Here is a 24,822-nt window from a genome sequence, read left to right as displayed (position 1 = left end):
GCTGATCCCAGTCTTTATTAATTACTTTGGTGGTGGTTTTGGTTGGTTTTGACATTATGTGATCCGATACTACTCTGTACTTCTATTTCGGGGTCGGGGGGGAGAGGGGGTAAGAGGAAGAGGAAATTAACCAGATGGTTAATTGAAATTGTACTTTTGCTTTTTGACTAGCAGAATTCACATTTTCCACTGAATTATAGGTTGAAAAATTCAGTAATGAATGATGCTGACTTATTTGGCAAGATGAAGGAGTAATCAGGCGTTGTAACAGGCTGCCCAGGGAAGTGGTGGAGTCACCATCCCTGGAGGGGGTCAAGAAATGTGTCGATGTGGTGCTTGGGGACATGGGTTAGTGGGTTGGGTGGGGTTGGGTTGGCGGTTGGACTTGATGATCCTTGAGGTCTTTGCCAACCTGAATGATTCTATGATTAATTTGTTTGGTTTTCTTCAGGTGGGAAGGGAAATGAACAGCCCTTTGGATGTACACAAATGGAGAATAGGAGTAATGTTACCTTCCAAATATTCAGATGAGGAAGCACCACATCTTGTAATACTTGACCAAGCCACAGGGTGCCAGTTGCTGCTATGGGTCAATATAGTAGACCCCCATGAAAGGAAATGTTTGCTGGGCATTGCCCTTTTATTTTTAAGCAGATTTATTCCACAACTCATATATTATCAAGCTACTCTGGGGTACAGCAAGCAAGTATGCAGAGACAATATCACATCTCAGTTATACGTAAAATTTTTCTTCTATACCTATTTTGCAATATAATTTGCTTAAGATTCTACTCTTGCAACTGAAAAGAAAAACTATGCTACTACTGAAATGAACTTCTATTTTGTCTTTAAGGCAAAGATTCAAAGTCTGAAGGAATCAACCCATCTCCAGTATCTTTGGTACCAGAAGAGAAAGTCTCTTTTGGTCTCTATGCGCTCTCAGTTTCTTCATTTACGGTGGCAAAAATAAGGAAAGTTTACAACAAGTTGGATAGTAAAGCCATTGCCAAACAGGTATGTTGGGAAGCGAGTTGGTTAGTGTGTACTACTTGTTTATTCCTTTCTTTTGACTTCTTTCAAGGCCCCTGCCCATAGGAGGGGGGTTGGAACTAGATGATCTCCAACGTCCCTTCCAACCCAGACCATTCTGTGATTCTATGCTTTTGCTCAGTGCAACCAGGAACAATAATGTACTTGTCAGAAGAGTTGCCCATAATTACTTCAATGTTTAAAAAAAAATAATTGAGGGAGATCGTGCTCCTAGATTTTATTTGCATTCTTGAAATTACTAGTAGCTAGGTATCTCAGCACCTTTTAGAGGTATTTTGGCTTTTTAATGTAGATGGCAGTTGTAATCCTGTTGAAAAACAGTTAAGATTGTATTGTTGAATAATATTTCTACTGTTGGAGATGAGCAAAGCTGATAGCTTAGTCCTCTGACAGTGATTCAGACTTGGAAACCAGAAGATCTGTTCACATTTTTCTTCACAGTACATTAAAAGTCAATGAAATATTCCTACAAAGGATTGTCCATGAAGAAAGGCTGAGAGTTGGGGTTGTTCAGCCTGGAGAAGAGAAGGCTGCAGGGAGACCTTACTGTGGCCTTTCAGTACATTCAGGGGGCTTATAAGAAAGATGGAGAGAGACTTCTTACCAGGGCATATAGTGACAGGGCAAGGGGCAATGCTTTTCAACTGAAAGAGAGTGGATTTAGATTGAACAGAAGGATGAAACTTTTTACAGTGGGAGTGGTGAGGTGCTGGAACAGGTTGCCCAGAGAAGCTGTGGATGCCCCATCCCTGGAGGGGTTCAAGGCCAGGCTGGATGAGGCTTTGAGCAACCTGGGCTGGTGGGAGGTGTCCCTGCCCATGGCAGGGGGTGGGACTGGATGGGCTTTAAGCTCCCTTCCAACCCAAACCGTCTGTGGTCTGGTGGGATTATTTTTGAAGTTAGATTAATTTTCCTTAAACTTGGCAAACTGGAGATTTCTCTTTACTTTAGAGAATGTCCTAATGACTCTAGCCAAGTTCCGTTTTGTTTTATGTTACCCGCCCTTTATCACAGGAGGAAAATACGTGAGTTACATTCAGGCTTACGTAAAAATTCTTCTCTTCAGCCCTTGCTTTTTTCTTGTTTTGTTCAGCTGGCGATTTCTTCTCATGAAAATGCCACACCTGTGAAGCTGCTCCATAACTCAGCAGGGCATTTGAATGGACCAGCACGTACCATTGGTGCAGCTTTGATCGGATATTTGGGTGAGTTGAATATTTGAGAATTATGATGTTTAAACATGATTAATTACTTGTCAATAAAAACTGGGGTCTAGAAGATAAATCGTGTAATTGATGAATGTGGTATTAACGGTACATTGTTAAATGTATTTAACATTTTTATATTTTATGGGCATACTATTATTTCTTTTACTGACATAGGCTGCTTGTTTCAGTTTATATAAGTATTATTATGAAGACAGACCTAATTACCTTAGGTCATAAACTATTTTCCAGTGCAATATTTCCTTCACGTGCTCTTTTGAGGTGTTGTAGTTCTTCTAGTTGTATTCTTTTCATAATTCAAGCAATGTCAGAATGCAAATTACTTGCATATATTCACAATGGTTTCCTACAAGAATTAGATAAGATTTGATTTGATTTTAATTTATTTTTGCTGCCTATACCTCAGGAGTAAGAACATTTGTCCCCAAGCCTGTTGCCACTACGCTGCAGTACATTGGTGGAGCTGCTGCTATTCTGGGACTTGTAGCCATGGCATCGGATGTAGAAGGGTTGTACGCAGCTGTGAAGGCCTTGGTCTGCGTGGTAAAGAGCAATCCACTAGCCAGCAAAGAAATGGAAAGAATCAGAGGTTATCAGGTATGTAAGATATGTCTTCAAACAGACCAGGCTGATGGAATTTCACTGTCCGTCCTAGTGGACAGTGGAAATTTCCTGTGGAAATTCGTTGTCGTGTTGTGGTAACCTGAGTTTGTGCTCTTAAGTGTACTGAGCTCTTGGCTAATTAGCACAGATGAGTTATTTAGGGTGGCTTTTAAAGGAGAGGGTGAGAAGTTTTACTGAGCAGCTGTGCACATTTAGCTGCTTAGAGGAAACTGACCCTTCATTAATAGCAAGGAAGAGCACAACTATGGCACTTCGATGATTCTTTTCCCATGATTGTGAACCCACCCCTGCAAGCCCGAGACCATCTGTCTCTGGTCTGTCAGCAAGAGAGGAGGACAGGGATACAAGAAGAAAACCAAACAGGTGGACTCCTAGAATCATTTTGAGGAGACTGCACAGACTTTAGTTAGTGATGCTGTTTGCTTTCAAGCTGAAGATTTAATTCTCCATTGGGCTGGGGAAAATGCAATCAGTTATGCAGAAGCATTGGTTGACTGACTGGAAGAGATCTTCATGTGACCAATGCATTTTACATTTCTCATGAAGATGGCTTTACTGAAATGGAAAGTTCAGGCTGTGGTTTGAGCAGCATATTTACAAACCTCTTTATGCTAATGGCTAGTATAGTGATGTCGAAATGCATTGCTCCACGTAGCCTATTGGAGACTGTGGCTTACCTTGACCAAACAAATCTAGAGAGTGTCTTCTTGCACTGTAAGCAGGCAGTGAATCATCACATATGACCTTATATTCCACTTCTATAGACGTCAGCAAATAGCATGGTTTGAGAGAGATTCCCAGAATCTGGATTTCTTTAGTAATGTTTCAAAGAGGACAGTGAAGCTGAACAGGCATCAGAAGACAAGAAATAGCAAAAGTACACCTGGCAATTTGTTCTTTCCCAACCCAGGTTATAAGCACTTAGAGCAGAAGTGAGGACTGAAAGGACGACATGTACAGTCATACCTAGGGCAACAAAGAGTAGCAAGAAGAAAGGAAGTCAGGCTTATTCAGATTTATGTTGTCATGGCTACTCTTCTTCTGTGCCAGAGTGTCTCTCGGTTGTGCATGCAGCACTCTAGGAGTGCTCTAGCTGTGTAGAACAGATGTTCTATGAGCTGGAGAGTGTCCTGGATGTGCCCCTTTTCTAATTAAGCGTAGTGCCACTTTCAAGCTTTTTCATCAAGAGTTATTAGTTATCAGACATATTTTAAAGGTCTTCTCAAAAGGGATGCAGACATTTCATCCATGCTTCTTTTTGCTCAAAGTTGCTGTGTGTTCATTCCTTTCCCGTTTACTTGTTCAAGCTGCTGGCGATGCTGTTAAAGAAGAAACGATCCCTTCTGAACAGCCACATACTCCATCTGACCTTTTCCTTGGTGGGAACTGTCGATAGCGGGCACGAGACCTCGATTATTCCCAACTCTGCTGCCTTCCAGGACCTGCTCTGTGATTTTGAAGTATGTAAAGCTGCACAGAAATGTGATGGTGATTAAGTCAGGTGCTGATAGCATACCTTAACCTAGTTTGCTGTTGTTCAATATTTGTTCTCCTGGGAACTGACTATTTCATCTATATTACAGTAAAGCAGCTGAATAGCAAGATTATTGGTATTTTTTGAAATGGCTTTAAACTCTGTGTTGCCAATAAAGATGTTAATAAACAAGGCAGATGAACTGTTCAGCAGAGAGATGGCTGTGAATCACAGCCCAGCTCCTTTTACAGTGAGGCGTGAATTCTGCTGAAGAAAACCCTTTTTTTTTTTTTCTCGTTTTTTTTTTTCTTTCCCTCGTAAAGGAACCAGCTGAGAAATTTGATCAGTGCTGTATAGTCACTCAAACAGCAATTACTGTATGAAAGATCCAATTTCATATTGTTTGCTTCAGGTCTTTCTTTTTTTTTCCCTGAAGACCAAGAACAACTGGAGAATGAATACCTTTAAGAGACTAAAAAAAAAAAAAAAGAAAATACACAAGTAATAGGTCTGTGAGTCACTAAGAAGAAACTTTCCAAAAGCCTCAGTTTTTTGGCTTGGGGTTATTTATCTATCTATCTCTATTTATTTATTTATATTATTTCTCTATTCAGAAAGCAATGACCCAAACATTTCATTTAAATTGGATAAATTAGATGTTCTTACTCTTATGCTAAACAGGGAAATGAAAAGATTTGTTCTGATCATTTTAGATTATAAGATTAGAAGAAAAGCAAAAACTAGGAAGCTTTTTGTTTAAGCCAGTTTTATACAGCAGAGCACAAGTGTTAATTATGCTCTGTTCAATAGCAGGTCAATTTTAAGATTTGCAGCTATAACTGTGAGCTTTCTGGCTTTTGTATCTTTTATTACTTCTATTGATTCAACAATTGATTTTTTTTTTTTTTTTTGGTAGAGGATCTAAATAATTTAAAACAGTGTGCAGGAAGTGTTGGGTAAAGATTTTTTTTAAAAATTCAGGGAAGACCTTGAGTTGAATCTTGGCAGAAGATAGTGAGTTAATTTTACAAACAGCAAACCTTCACTTAAGCCCAAAAAACTTAACGCAGCATTTCACATCAGCCTTGTAAACCCCAGATAACTCCTTTGGTGTTATTGCACCATCTGTTTAAACAGAAATTCCAGATAGCCTATAGCTTTTTTGTCTAGAACTCTTTTAAGTTTTCAGCGTGATATGCTTACAGAGAAATATGTTTGGTACCAATGTGTGTTTCTTTAGTTTTTGCTCATATATTTCGTACTTATCTGAGGTTGAAGAATAAACAACTGAGAAACTTGAAATGAGCTTTTGAGTGCAATGGCCAGGTGAATAGTCATGCAGACAGTTTTAATCTCTCCAAGCCTTTCATAACCTTTGGTATATTAAGCTTGAATGTCAGTTTTTAATCTTAGAGTAGATTTGTATCCAAAACATATCATTGTTTATTCTGTATTTCAGGTCTGGCTTCATGCACCCTATGAGCTTCATCTGTCATTATTTGAGCACTTCATCGAACTTCTCACTGAGTCCAGGTATGAGCCAATGCCAGAATTACAGGGTTAGGTAATAACATAGAGGATGTTCCAGTTTTAAATTTCCATCTCCTTTCTTTCCTTCTTCCAGTGAAGCGGCAAAGAATGCCAAGTTAATGAGGGAATTCCAGCTCATCCCAAGACTGCTCTTGACTCTTCGGGATATGTCTCTGTCCCAGCCTACTATTGCTGCAATCAGTAATGTGCTGAGCTTTTTGCTTCAAGGCTTTCCTAGCAGCTACGACTTGCTCAGGTAGCCCGCTCCTATGATAATTCTGGCTGTTATGTTTTTATTATGTTGCTGATCTGGTCAAAAATACTTAAAATACTGCTGTGGAGTAAGTAACATGAAATGGTCATGTACTCAGGTTTTTTCCTGTTAAGAAGGAATTGAACTAGACACATGCAATAATATTGTTAAAGCCTCGATTTGTATATTAAAATTAGTTTGTATCTAAACAGGTACGACTGAATGATTAAACTGGCTTAACGTTCTGCAGGCAGAAATCAAAGGTGCTGGATTGCAGCTCCCTTGTTCATGTGGAGCACTGAGCATTTTTCTTAAATACCGTTGAATATTACTTGAGATGCAATATAACAATACTTCTGGTTAAAATACTGATTTGATTACCCTCCTGCATGAAAGGTTTAGTTCAAGATTTTTTTCTTAATCATCACTGAAGAAAAATATTTCAGGCTGTCAGATATAGTGCTGGGAATTCTGGCTGATGAAAGTTACATTAATAATTGCAATCCATGCATACAGGAGTATTTTAAATGCTTTTAAATGAGTTAAACTTTTTGATAACTTCATTTTTCTCATCTCCTCTTTCATTATAATGGAAATGGATAGAATACTGTAGGGCTTGGGGATTCTTTGCATACGAGTGCTCATGTTTTCAGCTTCTCACATTAAATTTTAAAAAATATATCGGAAGCATCAGCCTGAACATCCTACCTGTCTTTGTTTTAGTTATTCAGAACAAAAGAAAATCAAGAATAATCCGGTTATTTTTATTTTTAAATTCTTACAGAACAGATTGTAGTATGCCTATCTGAGTGTTCCTTGTTCTCCTTCCTGGAAATAAAAGTGAAAAATGTTGTATAACATGGGAAAAGTTGTGCTAGCTAGAGACAACTTTGGGTTAGTTCCAGAGGAAAGAGGAATATATTGCATCTCCTTTCTTGGAGTGGCACATCATCATCTTGTCTTGGAAAACCATGACCTTGTGTTACATCACCTCAATCTATAGGCATAAATGTTATAGCAGAGCCAAGTAATCTCTTTTTTTTTGATGTAACACTTATTCAGCCAGAATGGTTTGAGAATAATGTTTTGTTCTCCTTTCTTTAACTTGTGGCGTTCTGTTTACCAGGACTTGGTGGTATCTCCCAGTTTCCTTTCTTGAATCGTAGCATTTTCAGGATCTCTTACCTGCAGACTTGTGTGCAAAGATTCCATTAATTAGTACATATTATTTTGGGTTTTGGCTAGTAACTTTAGATAGAGACTGTTGTCTTCGATCTTCAGATGTGAGAAAGTTGACATTTTGGCGTATCTCCCTCTCACTAGTGTCACGGTTTTATATTTAAGGTGAATTGTTGATAGGTGAGAGTGCATCTGTTGTATCAATGAATGGTGTTTTTTCTGTATACATCAAGGTTTGGACAGTTCATCTCTTCCACTTTACCTACATTTGCAGTCTGTGAGAAGTTTGTAGTCATGGAAGCAAACAATGAAGAAAAGCTGGACAGTGGTAAGTATGGCACGGCTTAGAAGCAGTAGAAGAGAAATGCTTTGTGATCTCTTCTGTGCTTAAATACTTAAGAAATAGTGTCACTAAGACTGTAACTGGCTGCTGGTTAGTTGTGGTACTTCAGTTCCAGTATTGCATGCAAAGCAGTGTAAACCCCACGTACTCTTATTGTGTTTTCCTTCATCTAACACTGCATGGTTATGTTCCCTTTCCTCCACTCACTCCTTCAAATCAGCTCTGCATCTCTGCTGCTTTGTGGGGAGCGGAAAAAGACAGAAGTGGATTACCAGGTGCATCTGCCCTCCAGGGGTGGAGGACGTGAAAGAAATAACTAAGACAGCCTAGGTATTTTTTTAGGCAAAAAAACAACCTTTCTTTACTGTCCTTCATGAATACTTCATGAAGAACAAGGTTCAGGCAGTTCTTACATTCATCTCTATCTCACTATCCCTGTCTTCTGAATACTTTCACTTATTACAATTCAAAGATGAGTAAATTTGAGCTTTTTAGTGAAAAAGGAGGAGAGGGTGTTGGAGAGAGATCCAGGTTGGCGTTCCCACTGCAGGCCAGCCATGGCTTTGTTTTGGTTTGTTTTTGTTTTTTTTCCCCAGGCTAACCACAGCCTGAGCTGCTTTTTGCCCACCTGGGGGATTGAAGAACCTTGGGGAGAAATTCAGGCTGTGGCGCAGAGAGAAGCTTGAGGCAAAGGACATGAGATTTTTAGGTTGCTGGTCTTTATCAGTTCCACTCTTTCTGCCGTAGAAGCTGCTTTTGTTCTTTTCTGTGACTTGTGCACAAAACCTTGGCCCGGAAAGTGTGGCCATTTATCTGTCTTCATTTTTGCACGTCACCTCAAGTTGAGATTTTTTTTTTTTTAAATAATGTAAAAACCTGTTCATCCTTTGACAGCATAAGATACAATGAGGGACTCAGAAAATAACTGTAAAGTTAGTCCAGATCTGCATCTATTGGGTTCTTTTGCAGTAAGTGTATTTTTCAATTGATGATGAGTTTGAGGATCTGTCAAAATGAAAGGAAACTAATTTTTCTTGCAGTTTCCTATCTCTGGAGGGCGTTGGAAAGTGTCAGGGCTTTTTTCTTGGGATTTCTACCCCCACCCCGGACTGCATAATGCAGAGTGTTTTTCTGGCTACGGCGTTGTGGAATTGTTTTTTTTTGGGGTGAGGCTATGTGTTTGTTTTTATGTTTCTACCTGCCAGGAGGAACTAGCTTAGCTAATTTGGACCACCTCCATTTAGATTGTTGTCTGAGAAGCTGTGATTCTGTTTTACCTGTTCTTCAAACGGACCAAGTGCTGTGTGACGATGATAATGGGGCACCAGATATTTCTCAGCATTGTATAGCAGGCTCCCTGCACTTAAGCCTGGTTTTCTCCCAACCTGGGTGGGATCAGGTTGCATTTGCTTATGTATAGAATTTATGAGTAACCTTTTATAATATCCAAGTTCCAAAAGCCTGATGTTGCCTTTTTTTTTTTTTTTTTTAAATTTGATGTTTAGGAACAGAGGATGATTTTGGAGGACTTGTTTCAGCTAATTTAATTCTACTGCGGAACAGGCTTTTAGATATCCTTCTGAAACTTCTCTATACATCTAAAGAAAAGACAACAGTTAATTTGCAGTAAGTACAAATACCTTGAGGTAGAGAAAGGATATTATTTTTTAATTTGAAGGGGGAGAATTATACAGCCCCTGTTTGAGTCACTAGTTGAATTGCATGATTTAATAGGAACTATTGAATGATTTATGCAGATGACACTGAAGTAGCTTTGGGTTTGCTCGCAGAAATGGAAAGCATGATTATTGAGCTGTATGCTGTCAATTATGATAGAAAGAACGAGAGTTCCAAACAGGTGCTGGTGTAGCTAACACATGGTAGCTATTGCATTGACTGTTTTTTTTTGTTTGAATCTTTTAAAACAAAGTTTAAGACCATGGTTGACAGCATTATTAGAAACTTAAGCTTCAAGTGAGAAACAACAGAAGTAAACAGCGGGAGAGGAAAATACATACTAGATTTGGGGGGAGATTCCTTGCCTCTTGTTATTTCATGGAAGAAAAACAGTGTTTGTAAAATTGTTAATTTTAAAACTTGAGGGACAGAGGATCACAAGTGAGTAGGATGCAATGGGAACAAGTGTGGATGTCTGCCTACTTTGGTTTTTTTTAAGTTTAGTTATCTGGAGAGCCAGATCTTTAGCCCTCTGCTCTCCTCACGTACTTTGTGCTGTTTTCTCATAGCTTCATGCATGGCTATAGAGAAAATAAAATCTATCAAAAGAGAAAACTTGTATTTTTAGAGAAGCTAGATAGCTTCTCATCTGATTAAGATCAAATGACTTCAGTATGTGTTATCGTTAGGATCATTGACCCTAGAATGGCCCTTAGTTCCTTAAAATTGCATGTGAGGAAACATGATATTATAGTTCAATGAGGCACTGGAGTCATATGGTGAGTTGGAGAGGGGGCTTTGAAACATTGTCAAGTTAAACCTTGACAAAATATAACTTTCAAGGAATGCCTGCTAGGCTGTATGCAGTCTGCTGGAAGCATTTTGTGGATGTATGGCATACATAGATCGTGTAGTGACTGACGGAATGTTTGAGCTTTTCAGCAATACCTCTTTAAAAAAAAAAGGGACCATATTCTTTCAAATACTCTCAAGCAACTCTTCCCTTACAAAACAAAACCAAAACCAAAGCAAAAAACACCAACCACCCCTTTTTTTTTTTTTTTTTAATTAAAAAGACTTCTGAAAACATACCTGTGTATGGCTCAGCACAAAGTGTTTGGAAATTATAATTTGTGGATGAACGTTTCTAGTTCAGCATTCTACATTTGCTATTAAAAGCAGCAATTGGAGAAATCTCATGCAACAGAATAGTCACAGTCACTGTGTCTAGTCTTCCCTTTCTGCTAAACAAATACACTGGATGTATTCTGTTTAACAAGATTTGGTGAGCAGCATTTCTTGGTGTGTAGGAAAGTTACCTAAGAATTCAGTTAACTCTTCAATCAATCTGAATTTTCTCCGCTCTTGAACTTTGCCCTGTAGTAGGGGACCCTGGTTCTTGCTATCTAGAGGGAAACTAAATACTATAAAAATGTGACTTTTTTTTTTTCCCCTTCAATTAGAGCTTGTGAAGAACTGGTCAAGACGCTGGGTTTTGATTGGATTATGTTGTTTATGGAAGAACATCTACATTCCACCACAGTCACGGCAGCCATGCGGATTCTTGTGGTCCTGTTGAGTAACCAGCCCATCCTTCTCAAATTTAAGGAGGGGCTCAGTGGTGGAGGCTGGCTCGATCAGACGGATTCTGTCTTAACCAATAAGATCGGTACTGTGCTAGGTACGGCATCTCAGCACTCTTATGACTCGAGGATTGCGTGGGAGCATACATGTCGAGGTGGGGGTTATTGTGTGAATACTGTCTGGCGGATGCATCCTTTCAGGTTTTCTGAAATTGAAACAATTTTTGCCTGTGCCTTAAAATGTAAAAATCATTGATATTTCAGGGAATTGACTGTGTTTGTTCAGAATCCACTTTAAATGTCCAATAACAGAAATTTTCCTTAGTCACAGAATCTTTCTAAATTAGAGTTTGATTTACAATCACATTTGGAGAGCATCTGTAGGGTTTTCCTATTTTTTGTGTTATAGTATCACTTTAATTTAATCCAAGCTAGACTGTCACCAAACAGATATTTTTAAACTTGTTTCTCATCAAAAGATAGTGACAGATTATCTAATTTCCATACCCTGTATTTTTTAATAAATTACAACACATTGGCTCCAAGATTGGAACAAGATACAAGCCGTTTTTGTTCAAGAGTACTGATGGAACTCCTGCAGCTTTGTAGCAAAGAATTAATTGGTCTGATTCCTGGTAGATATTTCTCTTTAAAAAGTCAATTTCTGCAGTCTCCGTGTATTTAATTTTTTTATAAGAGGGAAATAAAATACCTAGGTAGAAGCAAAGTTTCTAAAGGTGAGTTTTGTGCCCCTGGCAGCACTAGTATAAAATCAGAGCATTTAATCAGCTGATTAATTGGGAACAAAACAGCTGAGACATCTTTTGTAACCAATTAGCAGCCCATCAGCTTAACTGGGCCATGGGATTGCTGCTTGTTGATATAAATCTGTACCTGAGATTAAGGTGAGACTTCCCTCAACCAGGGAATTTTTTTTTTTTTCAGAAGCTTGGATGTTTTAAAAGTCTAAAAAAATATTGTTAAGGTCAGAAAATGGATCTGTGTGTGTGGAGTAGCTTTAGGCATTCTGTATGGAGCATCTATGTCATATTGAAGGCCATCTTTTCCTTTTTTTATTGATTAAAAAAAATAGAGATCTGCAGCAGAATTGCATAATGTGTGTGTGTGATAGTCTGTATTTCCCTATTAACATTATACGCTTTTTTTTTTTTTTTTTTATTATTTTAGGCTTCAATGTCGGCAGGAGCGCTGGTGGCAGATCTACGGTCCGGGAGATTAACCGAGATGCTTGTCACTTCCCAGGCTTTCCTGTCCTGCAGTCCCTTCTCCCGAAGCACACTAACGTCCCTGCGCTCTATTTCCTCCTCATGGCCCTTTTCCTGCAGCAGCCGGTCACTGAACTGCCCGAAAACCTGCAGGTCAGTGCGCCTGTCAGCACCAGCCGATGTAAGCAGGGTTGCCAGGTAGGGATTATCTAGTAAGATATAAATGTCTTTCTGTCTGTCGTGAAAGAAAATAACGGATTAACCAGGTCCCCTCCCTTTTCTCTGCAGGTGACTCCCAGTCACAATGTGGTGCTAGTGCTGAGCTGTCATGATTTTTTACTTGCTTTCTTTGTTGGTTTTTTTTTTTTTTTGGGGGGGGGGAGGTTTGTTGTCATGGTTTTTTGTTTTTGTTCTCTTTTTTTAAGAGTAGGCAGTTCCTGTGTTAAAAAAAAGTTGAGGTTACAGCCCAAACAAGGTAGCTTTTGTCTCAGAAAGCCTCTGTGATTTTGTAGTGAGGCATCTCAGTTCTTGCTGGCAAATGTTTATTTTTCTCATTCAGAGCAGGTTGATTTAGGACTTGTTTTAATGATTTGTAAATAAATAGATATTACATGGTCTACAGCAGAGTCCTAGGAAGCCTTAGTACAGTGCTGTATGGAGAAAAGCCACGCTCCAGGCTGACAGGTGCCTGTTTGGAATGATGCAGTGCTGACATTTATTTATCTATCAGCGGAAACTGGAAAGTCAGAACTTCAGGCCGGGAGGTATTCTGCCTGCCTGTTTTCTCAAGAGGAACACTTGACAGCATATTCAGCACCGTGCGGCAGTGAAGTGGAGGCATGAAGCTCACCTCCTGCTTAGGACACTGTGGTCCAGCACTGTTAAGCTGAAGCTAAATTCAACTACTGAAAACATCTAGCAGTAGGACTCTTTTGTTTTAATTGATTTAAATTTTTGGACTTGTTGGAAAATACAGCTTGGTTTATTCTTTTTTTTTTTTTTTTTTCTGGGATACTGTATGGGTTTTGTTGGTAGATGGGAGTGAAGTGAGCTGAGGTGATTGCACTGACAGGTCTTGTCCTGTTTCAAAACGCTTAAATACCTTGAGAAGGTCAGAGCTGCAGTTCCCTTAGCTCATGGTTAGAAGGAATTTTCTTCTTTGCCTCATGACACCTGACCTTCGTATGAAGCTGTGGGGATAAAGTTTGGAGGATGTGAAACAATTCATTTTTTACATACTGCCAAATGAACGTATCGTAGGTATAATAAAAAGCAGTATCAAAATGCACAGGAGGAAGGGACTATTTCATCTCTTCTCTCTTGTCTTCTCTCCCTCCTACAGTTTGATTTAGACTCTATTTGGACATTCATCTTTGGAGTTCCTGCCTCCTGTGGCACTGTTACCTCTTCAATACACAGCGTTTGCACAGAAGCTGCATTCTTGTTATTGGGAATGCTGAGGAGCATGCTGAATTCTGTAAGCATAAAAATTTTCCTCATATTGGAATATACAGTTGTTCAAGTCTGCCATGTGGTCAAAAGCCAAATAACAAAACTTTACCTTTTGTTAGTGTCACGTCAAACCCAGCTGGGAGTTAGGCTCAGGCTACTTGGGTAAAAACCATCATTGCCAGTGGGTTATTCTATCTTACTTCATTTTTCAGTATCCATAGAAATATTAATGGCCATGAAATTAGTGCTGCTTTTTCACAAAAAGGCTGGGTTTTGTATTTTGCTGCAATTAAAATGAAACAAGAAAGCAGAAGGATAAAATGCTGTTGGCAGAGATCAGTGAATTTCTTTCCTGATTACCATCATGGGGGAATGTTTGAGATGCTGTATCCCATCTGCTCAGAGCTATGCGAGTTGCAGATTTCGTGTATGAACCTTCCACATGCAGAGAAGTCCCCTGACTATTAATAGCTGCGTGCTGGAGGAAATAAATTTACTGCCAGAAAAATGTGTTGTCTTCTCATCTTTGAATCTAATATCAAAAGTAGCGAAAGCTGGGTTCTCAGTGGGAAAATTTTGTATTTCCTTGGAGCCAGAGTGTGCTACCTGCTGAAAATGATCTCATGAAATGTTTGAAAACAGCACCTGTTCAGTTGTCACCTGTTTGGTCGTCACACGTTTGCAGTATGCTCTGGGAAACACTGGTTGCCTGTTTCTCCCATGTTAACATGTTCAGAAGTGTCTTCTGGACATGTGTACTACTCACCTGTTCGTGACCCGCTGTGCTACATGTTTCTGTTATCATGTATTCTGTCACTCGCTGGTGGCCTGTTCCATCACGTGTTTGGTCCTCACCCATTGGGACATGCTCAGAGGCACATGCTCCCTCTTGTCTTCCTGCCTCGCGCTGTGCCATCAGGTGTATGTTCAGATGTGCCAGCACGTGTTGGGTTGCCATGAGTCAGGTCATGCTTACCAACGTGTTTTGAGTCATCACATGTTAAGGCACGTGTTTTTCATCATTACATGTCCTGTTGTCATAGTTGTCACATGAAGCTATGTGTTTCTCACACACTGATGGTATGGTGACATGCTGTTGTGAGTTCAGTCACAAGTCTTTTTTTTCTCTTGACACATGTTTTGTTGTCACCTGTTGCAGGCACATGGTTGGGACATGTGGTCTATGTGTTTGTTTGTCTATTGGTGGCTTGTTCAGTTGTCACATATTCTGGAGACAAGATTAGTCATGCGTTTGGTCACATGTTTGGTCAGGTGTTCATCCTATGGTGACATAGAACCATAGAATCATGGAATAGTTTGGGTTGGAAGGGACCATGGAGGTCATCCAGTCCAACCCCCCTGCACTGAGCAGGGCCCCCTTCCACTAGCCCAGGTTGCCCAGAGCCCCATCCAACCTGACCTTGAATGTTTCCAGGGACGGGGCATCTCCCACCTCCCTGGGCAATGTTCTGTCCATTTGTCCCATTTTTTCACATATTGGTGACTTGCTCCAACACGTTTTCTGTCACTTGTTTGATCAGGTATTAAATCACATGTTCGAACAGCGCGTCTTCAGTCGTCTGTTCTAGGCATGTTTCGCCATGTGTTCTGACAAGCGTTACAACACACGTTTGACATGTTCTGGATGTTTTTTGACACTTGGTCATGTTCTTGGCCACATGTTCAGTTTCTTATTTCCACTCTGCTTGAACAAGTGCTTGTCCATGTGGTTGGTCACGTTTGGCCCCATCGTTGATCACGTGTCGTGATCACATGTTTAATTGCGTGTTTGACAAGGTGTTTGATTGCGTATTTGACCCTACAGCTCCTCTTCCCACAGCTCCTCTCTGAAATGAGCATTCTTCAATTAGTGCCATCTGTGCTAACGTGCTTTTTTTTTTTTCAACCCAGCCTTGGCAGTCAGAGGAGGAAGGCTCTTGGCTTCGAGAATATCCAGTCACCTTGATGCAGTTCTTCCGATATTTGTATCACAATGTGCCAGACCTCATTTCCTTGTGGATGAGTCCAGAGTTCCTGTGTGCGCTGGCAGCAACCGTGTTTCCTTTCAACATCCGACCTTACTCTGAGATGGTAGGAAATCCAACCAGTTAGCTGTTTTGTTTTTCCTCTGAATGTTATTTTTGAGGATTTAATTAATAGTCATACAAAGATATGTACAAAGATCTGACCCTGCAGGAGTAAGTAGCTGCAGAGGCTGGGGGGGATGTTTTGGAACTGAGAGTTCATGCATGGTGCACTGAAGGGCAGTTGCTGTGCAGTGACACCTGAAACTTCATTTTAGGGGGAACGTACACAGTTTATTTGTTTGCTAGTGGACCAGCATTTTCACTCCTATGAAGAATTTTAGCTCAGATTTACAAAAGCCAGAGAGACTGAGTCAGCCTGTCCTTTCAGCCCTCTGCTCCTCCAGCATTTCCCTCTGCCCAAACGTGCTGGGCTAATCCATCCCTTGTGAAATAGGTGAACAACATCCAGGTTCCCGCAACAAATCCCTATAGCCCAAATTCAACCTTGAGAGAAAGTTCTTAACCAACCTGTCAGCCTGTCTGAGATTGCCGTTAAAACCAGAAGGACTGTGTATTCGGGCTCCTCTTCATTCCTCGGGAAAACTCCCCTACTGACCAAATGTTCTGAATGTTTGGTGACTTCATGTAAGCTGGTGAGGCGATAAACCTGTTGAGGGAGGTCGTATTGATGCCTCTTGTTGTTCTGAATGTTTGGTGACTTCATGTAAAAGCTGGTGAGGCGATAAACCTGTCGAGGGAGGTCGTATTGATTCCTCTTGTGTTTGGAGGAGGGCTTTCTATAAAAACAGTCAGTCTTGTGCATTTGACAGTTTTCATTACTGCTTGTGCTTTTGTTACACTCCTTAAGAGGTAGCCCCTCAACAGTTCTTGTTTGTCAGAAATAGGAAAGCTTTAGAGATCCCCTTTCTTTTTTTTTTTTTTTGAGGTGTCGTGTTAAAAAGAGAAAAGGTTCAGTTCCTTTTTTTGTTTTCTGTCACATAATCTTGATAGCCTTTTTGAGTTGGCTTGTGTCTTGCTTTTACTGTAGCTGCTTTAGTTAATAACTTTTTCAGAACTTTTCTTTTTTGCAATGAGGAAATTTATTTTTGCAAAGTATCTAGCAATTGCTAAGCAGTTCTTGATGATAAGTGAATATGAAATGTGAACTCATGCCAGTCTTCACCCATTACTTTTTACCTTGAGAATCCGAAACTAGAATTTGGATATTTCTGTTGTGCATTAAGCAACTGATCCCAAACATACTAAAGGCTTCTTAAGAAGCAAAATGTGACGTGCATAGCCTTAGAAAGACAAGTAAAGAACAAAGTGAAGAGACTGCTGTTAGTGTGCTGATCTCTGGAGTTCTGACATGCTGTTTGTCACAGGTCACTGATCTTGATGATGAAGTTGGGTCCCCAGCTGAAGAGTTCAAAGCCTTTGCAGCTGATTCGGGCATGAACAGGAGCCAGTCAGAATACTGCAACGTTGGCACCAAGACATACCTGACCAACCATCCTGCCAAGAAGTTTGTGTTTGACTTCATGCGTGTGCTGATCATTGATAACTTATGTCTCACACCAGCCAGCAAACAGACTCCACTGGTGGATCTTCTGCTAGAGGTAAAGTTTCTTTCCTCGGTTTTGTTTTGTTTTAATTCTTTTTTTTATTTAATTTGAACTTAGTGTGTCCCTTTTTTTGCCTGAAATGTTTTCCTCTACCTTTCGAAGTTAGACGAGTGATGGCCTGGAAATTCAGCAGAACCCTGGAAACTGTCATGAAATAAGAGACAAAAAAAGGAACACGAGTGTCTCATATATAGATAGTAGTTTGTGCACCTTTAACAGCTTGGAAAACCTAAGAAAGCAAATGCAGAGGGTTTATCTCAGTCTTCCTTTAAGAACGCTTTCTTGTCTTTTCCTCTTGGCAGCCCTTGATCCTCCAGCATTTGTGTGTATTGGTGACCATCTCAGGTGCCATAGTTTTTCTTTTGTGGAGTACGATTTATTTGTTAAACATCTTTCAGGCTGTGGCAGCTGCATTGGTTTTGTTGAAAATATGAAACACCTGCAAATCCCTGCAGAAATATTAAGGTTTCTGGTTTATTCATGTAAGGTTAAAAGCAGTGGCAGGACATGTGGTGCCACATACTATAAAAAGTCACAAAATAACTATATTATCTTCCTGTAAGTTATCTTTTAAAGTTTGTGACAAAGAAAGCATCCTTCTGTTAATGGTGAGGCAGGGAAGGAGGAGTTCAGCTACTGCCCACACTTTCTTCAGAGAATGTATTTTGCAACATTCTGTTTGCATCAATTCACGTTCTCCTTTGACCTACCTGTTCGTTACCTCGTCTATGTGTTGCTGAGTCTTCCTGATGTCTTTTATAGCTGCAGGAATTTTGGACTGTGCTTGTAGTTAGGTAGTGCAAAGGAAGTTAGAAAGTTTAGCACATCATCTATTATATGACTATACCAAGGCTGCTATAGTGATATGCAGAACCCTACACAGAAGTGATGATCAGCTCACACATTTGACCTGCCCTATTCACTCTTTTTTTACCGAAGAAGGTGACTAGGTGAACTGAGGAGATCCCGGTTTAACCATATCTTTAGTTAGAGATTTATGCGCCTTTTCAGACTGTGTTATTGTCCAGTTCCTCTTAGGGAATAAGATAAATTTATGGGATTTAAATAGGAATAATGCCTACTCTGCAAGACTGTGTACGGCCAATGTATACTCGACATGTGTTCTCTTAAATTTTTAAATAAAGCCAAGACCTTTTACTGGAGGCAGAATGTTAAGAGGGAAAAAAACTATTGTTCACAAGAGCCGAGAAAAGACAAATTCACCTAGAAAACCACCCTTCCGCCCCCTTTTTGCTCACTCAGAGTTATTAATTATCTTAACATTGTCTTTCTTTCACAGGCTTCCCCTGAAAGATCAACACGAACACAGCAGAAGGAGTTTCAGACATACGTTTTGGATGGAGTGATGGACCACTTACTTGCAGCTGATGTTTTATTGGGTAGTATAGCAAAGTTCAATTATCAATCTGTTGATTTGAGCTAAAGGTTTGGATTATTTAACCTTTTCTTTGTTAATGTCCTCTTCTATTACAGCTTGATCGTCTTGATCTTGTTTTCTGCCCTTCCCCTTGCATAAAGGGTGTTGCTGTGCTTCCACCTTCCCTCACTATCTTTGTTGTGCCAAAGCTGTAAATAGGTTATTAAAGAAATCTATATGGGATGAATCTTTTGGATATATAAACCAGACAAATTGCAATCACATCAGAAAGATCAGGAGGTGGCCTGTTGGAATATCACTACTCAGGTGCCCAGCTGGATGACACGCCGGGCTGCTGAGCTTCCCTGGAGCTCCTGGTGTGCTCCATCCCCATCCTACATGTCACGGGGCAGCGTGTGTTTCTGTTCAAATGTGCTTGGAAGGCTCCAGCTTTCTTGCCACAGCAATGATTTGTCTTTGGGTGCAATGAATTCATAAAAGGAATTTGGAATTGTGTTACATGAAGCTTTGGGTCAGGTTCTCAGAAGATTCAGCTGCCCTTACAAGTACTTCTGTACAGCCCAGAAGCAGGATTTTGGTCTCCTTGGGCATTCCTTCAAGATTTTGCCAGTGTTCTCCAGGTGCAGTGCTACCAGTTGTGTTGTGTACAGATGGGGCAACAAGTGAATAAATATAGGTGAACTTTTGCAACAAAATCAACACCACTGATGATTTTTTTTTTCATAATTTTTTATGGAATCGCTTGCGCTTCTCAAGCTTCTCTTAATCTAGCTGGACTGACAGATACGTACAGGTGGACACACACCCATTGACTCTGTTTTATTGAGCAAAGCACAGTGAGGGAGAAGCAATGCCAGCTGCTATCTCAAGGTGTTTGAAAAAGCAGAAATATAATTTTTAGAAGCTACAGCTGCTCTCATGCAGCTCCAGTTGAAAGGGAGGGCTGTACATAAATATGATGCCTCGGGATGACAGGCATACCCTTTCCTCTTGACTCTTCCTCTCCCAGCCCACCCTTTTTTGACTTTGTCAATTTTAGAAGTTCACTTGCTATCAACATTCATTGTAGGGAGGGAAGCCACAAGGTTTTAGCTTTTCGTTTGAGTCTTTTTCTCTTCTAGAAAGCATAGACTAATGTGAGTGTACTTATGCAGACTGTTTTTTTGCTAAGTGAAGAAAATTTTCTTTTACTGTTATCTAGGTGAAGATGCATCTCTGCCTATAACGAGTGGAGGAAGCTACCAAGTGCTGGTGAACAACGTGTTTTATTTTACACAGCGCGTGGTAGATAAGCTTTGGCAGGGCATGTTCAACAAAGAATCCAAACTTCTGGTGGACTTCATAATCCAGCTCATTGCACAGGTAATGGTGTTCTTCTGTTAGCCTGCTGGCAAAAACATTTTTGTGGGTTACGTTACATGAGTGGTGTCACTAAGCAACCTGCTAGCGATGCGTGTCAGGTCAGCACAGAAGAATGCTTTTTTCTTCCCCAGGCTTTCTCTCTTTTTACTGAGCTTCCCTAGCACATCTTGTCAGTGTGGAGTGCTTTAATATGGGGCAGTTGAATACAAACTGCTTGCAGGTGACGTTATTTTTTAGAAATCCCCCCAAAATAAACAACAAAATTTACCTCGGGTGATTTTTTGGAAGCTTCCTACATTTACATCAACTTTTTTGGAAGCTTCCTCATGTACTTTTGGAGATTGTTGGAAGACTTCTGCTGGTAGAAGTCAGCAATGTCTTGATAGATGTTAAAATTATAAGTGTATCATCATGTATTAATGTCATTTTGGTCCTTGAAATTCACGGAATTGATGCTTTAAGTAAAATACTGCTTTTGAAAAATGAGCATGTCAATTCAGAGGAAGATGATCTGCCAGTAAATCGATTTTCTGCTACTATCTGGTCATGGCTTTTTTTTACTTCACATCAGTCAAAAAGAAGATCTCAGGGACTATCACTGGATGCTATTTACCACTGCCTGAACAGGACCATCCTGTATCAGTTCTCAAGGGCGCACAAAACTGTTCCTCAGCAAGTGGCTCTCCTCGATTCCCTAAGGGTCCTTACTGTGAACAGAAACTTAATTTTGGGACCTGGAAATCATGATCAAGAGTTCATCAGCTGCCTAGCTCACTGCTTGATTAATCTGCACGTGGGAAGGTAAATATCTCAGTGCTGTGTGAAGGTTTAAAATCACCTGTTCTCTCTCAGCAATGACACCTTGCAAATAAGTCAGCAAATTCTGAATAACTGTGTATAACTTTCTAGATGGGGAAATGCAAGCAAGCTTAAGTGATTTGTTTTGAAACAAAATTAGGTTTGAAGAACCCAGGTGTAGAGAACATTGTCTTACCTCCTTTTACAGAAGTATTTTAAAATACTGAGACAAATGCTTATCTAACCATTTTGTTGTTGTGCTTTGATAATGTGAAATGTTTTCAAGGTAGAAAGAAACACTGCTGATAAGTAATTACTAGTCAAAGAGATCTGTCACTAGATTTATTGTCTATTGAATCATTTCATAGAAATCCTGTATCTTAGTGCTTGGATGTACAGCATTGAATAAGTCCAGTCAAGCATTAAATCAGGTGCCCGTGACACATGCTGTAGACACCAATTTTTCTGCATTGTTACAAATGCCTGCCTGGCGCTTTCGTTTTTTCTTTCCAAAAAGATGTCCAACTTGTGTTTCACTGGGAAGCATCATCAGCAGAAACCCTGGTGTCCTCCAGCAGCATCAGTGTCCATGGCATGTCATTTTTCATATTCATTTTAGTTCAGCATGTGAGTTCTGCAGATTTATCAGAACTCAAGCGGACAGAAGTGAAGATACGTTGCTGTAGTAGCGCGTATTCATCTTTGTGATACTGTCACAGGGAATCAAATGCTTTAGCTTGTATTTTTTTTCTGCTTGTTGCTAATTCATTGTGTATTTGTAGCAATGTTGATGGCTTTGGATTGGAAGCAGAAGCCAGGATGACAACTTGGCACATTATGATCCCCTCTGATATAGAACCAGATGGAGTCTACAATCAAGATGTCAGCGAAGGTAATCTGAGAGTGACAGTGTCACAGATGTCTGCTAATGCCACTTCTGTGTTGCCATCGCTAATCTTTTATCCCAGTTACTCTTAGGGCTGGAGGGGTGTGTGCATAAAAATATTTTAAAAATAGATTAAAAAACCACTTAGAAATACTAAGACAGACATATCCAGGATAAGTTACTGTTTGTTGAAATAGCAAGAGCTATTGTTTTCTGGACGTGCACCAGAATTAGAAATACTGCTTTGCACGCACTGAGTTGAACGCAATAGAAATGGGTCATTTTAAGTGTGCACCATGCTTTTGTGTCAGCTGGATCTTATATGAGCATAGGTACGAAATAATTGGTATTAACTGTGAAATTATTCAGTGCCATCCTCAGGATCTCTCACTCAAAGGAAGTTTATGAACTGGCTGTGGAAGAAAAGATTCAGTGATACTTTTTTCTTACATGTATATATTTAAGATTGATGCAGGTGTGTACTTATGTCAAAATATTAAAACGTAATTTATGTATGGAGTTATATGTGTGTATATAGACCTATATTTCTGTAAGACTTTTTTTTTTTACTCTGATTTTGTTAGTAGATGGATGTGGGTGTGATAATTTATGTGTGATAGCACATAAATGTCAAACAAAGACAGTCTGGTCAAAGGCATTTCACAAGTTGTGTAAGAAAGAGAGCAAGAACTTAGAATATAAAGGCAGAAATTATTCAGTTCACTACCGTAAAAATACTGATTCTATAAGCACTGTAGAGAGCTTGCCGTTTGTGATCTCGTACCTATGCAGGTCGCCAGCTTCTTTTAAAAGCCATCAACAGAGTGTGGACAGAGCTGATCCATAGTAAGAAACAGGTTTTAGAAGAAGTTTTCAAAGTGACGCTGCCTGTCAACGACCGTGGCCAAGTGGATATAGCTGTTGCAAGACCTTTTATTGAGGAAGCGAGTTTAAAGTGTTGGCAAAATCATTTGGGTAAGTGTAACTGAGGATTTCTCTGTCTTGAATGGTAGGTTTCCCTGAAGTGAACCATATGCTCTGGATGTTTTAATACAGGCTTAGGTTTTGTATAGAGGTAAGTACTCTGAACTGTCACCATTTGACATGTCTCATTCAGAAAGTCTCCTATGTCATGGATATACCTACACTGTGCTGCACCTTTGGCTTGGGGTGACCTGTGTTGCCTTTCTCAGGATGAGATGTGCTATGCAGGATGTCTGGGTGCAGCCTGCAAACTCAGCCTGGTGATACGACTGAAAATATGTGACTGAGCAGCCCTTCTCTAGCAGCTGTGACACTGTGGCTTCTTCTTGGCTGGGAGATCTTTTCAGCGTAGGAAGCAGCTTTGCAGGAAAAGGAGCTGGAAAATCCCAGTGGATGGATTAAGTTAAGCACGAGTTAGCTGTGTGCCTGTGTAATAAGGAAGGGAAACTGTTGTTGGACTGAATTATCTAGAGTTTAGACAGCAGATAATAAAATTCAGTGGACCTGACTCCCTTTGATGATTACATGGCTCTAAAGTAGTTGAAGTTAACCTGGCTGTACAGAAAGCATTTTTGGAAAGTAGGAATACTTGGTTTTGTGGTCTCTGGATTTCTAGGTCTGCTTTGTCCCTGGCTGGTGTTTGTTCAAGTTTCCAGTATTCCTGACAGTTGGTATATTTGCAGAAATGCTTTGAGTAGAGTGAAGAATCTTTGGTGAAATTATTGCAATAAGAAAGTAGTAGTGATTTTAAAAGAAGAAAAAGAAAGCTCAGAGAAGGAACAAATTAAAGAAACAGCGAGGAACGTGAGCACATACTTTCTAAATCAAAGGTAACTGATAGAGAGTACAATCCATTAGCTGAATATTGGGAGAACATCAAACTGTTGAGAGAGTTGAACTACGCTGTGATTTTTTTTTTTCTTTACTTTAGTTTTAGAGTAAGCACAGCAGTCTTGTGGAGCCGACTATCAACTGGGATGGGCACAAAAAGGTGCGTTTCTTTACTTTAGTTTTAGAGTAAGCACAACAGTCTTGTGGAGCCGACTATCGACTGGGATGGGCACAAAAAGGTGCAGTAGGCCCACCTAGCTTCTCCGCCCAAAACAGCGTACTTCTGCTGCCAGATTGATTAGTGGGATCATGTTGTAGCTCCTTTTTGGGTAGAGAGGTGGCCACTCAGCTGGACTTTTTTCACTAGAATCTACTGTTTATAAAATGAGTTATATAAGTTCTGTTATCTTTATAACTTTTTTGAGAAAAAAAAAAATATTTCTCCAGACGCTGTCTTCCCTCTTTGGAATGCTCACATGTTTTAAAAACAAAACAAAACAAAACAAAAAAGGAGAGGGAAACGCTGTAAAACACCCTTAACACTTTCTCTTTAATTTTCAGCTCATGAGAAGAAATGCATCAGTAGAGGTGAAGCTCTGGTCCCAACCACCCAGTCTAAACTTTCCCGAGTTAGCAGCGGGTTTGGCCTCTCTAAACTAACTGGTTCCAGGAGAAGCCGCAAGGAGAGCGGGCTCAATAAACACAACCTCTCTACACAGGTAATTTTTTATCAATTAATAACACACAATCTAAAATCCAGTAATCTGTGTTCGGGGTTTGTGTTATCTGTAATGTTAAGCCAAGAGTTAAACTCTTTATTGTTGGTGAGGTTGTGCTCGGCAGCTTTTGGTGACATATGTGCTTTATTGCTTTGCTAGTCTAGATCTTAAATTCAATTTACAATACTGCTCTGAAATGGAAGCTGTGAGATAGGTGCTTCTCTCTTTTTCCATCCTGCCCCCAAGATTATGTGATTCAGGAAAACCCTTGTATGAATGTTTTGTGTATTGTAACTAAACATGTGCTGCTTTGCGCTATTTTTATTGTACTACAGAGAAAAGTTCAGCAACACAATATGTGCTGGTAGAACTGGACATCCACTTTAGAAACCTGCTTGCTTAAAAAAAAATAATTTATTTAGGGAAAAAAAAAAACTTAGACCAGAGTAGCACAGCAGTGGTAGAGCTGTGTGCCCTCAGTACCTGGTGGTGCATTGCAAGAGGTTAGTATAAAATATCTGAGGCAGTGAAAACGAAGGAGAGAAGGGTTTAAAAGTTTTGGAGGATTGAGTTC

General features: G+C 39.9%; 1 protein-coding gene across 1 annotated transcript in view; it reads left to right on the top strand.

Moving 5' to 3' along the window:
- WDFY3 (WD repeat and FYVE domain containing 3) overlaps nucleotides 1–24,822 on the top strand; it is a 104,127-nt gene that overhangs the window by 52,700 nt on the left and 26,605 nt on the right. The window contains exons 21-39 of the mRNA XM_010087275.1: nucleotides 854–1,014; nucleotides 2,144–2,255; nucleotides 2,683–2,873; nucleotides 4,208–4,360; nucleotides 5,834–5,907; nucleotides 5,999–6,160; nucleotides 7,570–7,664; nucleotides 9,185–9,305; nucleotides 10,820–11,037; nucleotides 12,128–12,363; nucleotides 13,508–13,642; nucleotides 15,529–15,708; nucleotides 17,030–17,263; nucleotides 18,570–18,669; nucleotides 19,870–20,030; nucleotides 20,602–20,831; nucleotides 21,611–21,720; nucleotides 22,507–22,689; nucleotides 24,091–24,248. Of these exons, the coding sequence (XP_010085577.1) occupies nucleotides 854–1,014; nucleotides 2,144–2,255; nucleotides 2,683–2,873; nucleotides 4,208–4,360; nucleotides 5,834–5,907; nucleotides 5,999–6,160; nucleotides 7,570–7,664; nucleotides 9,185–9,305; nucleotides 10,820–11,037; nucleotides 12,128–12,363; nucleotides 13,508–13,642; nucleotides 15,529–15,708; nucleotides 17,030–17,263; nucleotides 18,570–18,669; nucleotides 19,870–20,030; nucleotides 20,602–20,831; nucleotides 21,611–21,720; nucleotides 22,507–22,689; nucleotides 24,091–24,248 (3,014 nt within the window). The remainder of the gene's footprint in view (nucleotides 1–853; nucleotides 1,015–2,143; nucleotides 2,256–2,682; nucleotides 2,874–4,207; nucleotides 4,361–5,833; nucleotides 5,908–5,998; nucleotides 6,161–7,569; nucleotides 7,665–9,184; nucleotides 9,306–10,819; nucleotides 11,038–12,127; nucleotides 12,364–13,507; nucleotides 13,643–15,528; nucleotides 15,709–17,029; nucleotides 17,264–18,569; nucleotides 18,670–19,869; nucleotides 20,031–20,601; nucleotides 20,832–21,610; nucleotides 21,721–22,506; nucleotides 22,690–24,090; nucleotides 24,249–24,822) is intronic.

This window comes from Pterocles gutturalis, unplaced genomic scaffold, assembly GCF_000699245.1.
Source record: "Pterocles gutturalis isolate BGI_N339 unplaced genomic scaffold, ASM69924v1 scaffold2266, whole genome shotgun sequence".
Lineage (NCBI taxonomy): Eukaryota > Metazoa > Chordata > Aves > Pterocliformes > Pteroclidae > Pterocles > Pterocles gutturalis.
This window is presented reverse-complemented; position numbering and strand designations above follow the sequence as displayed.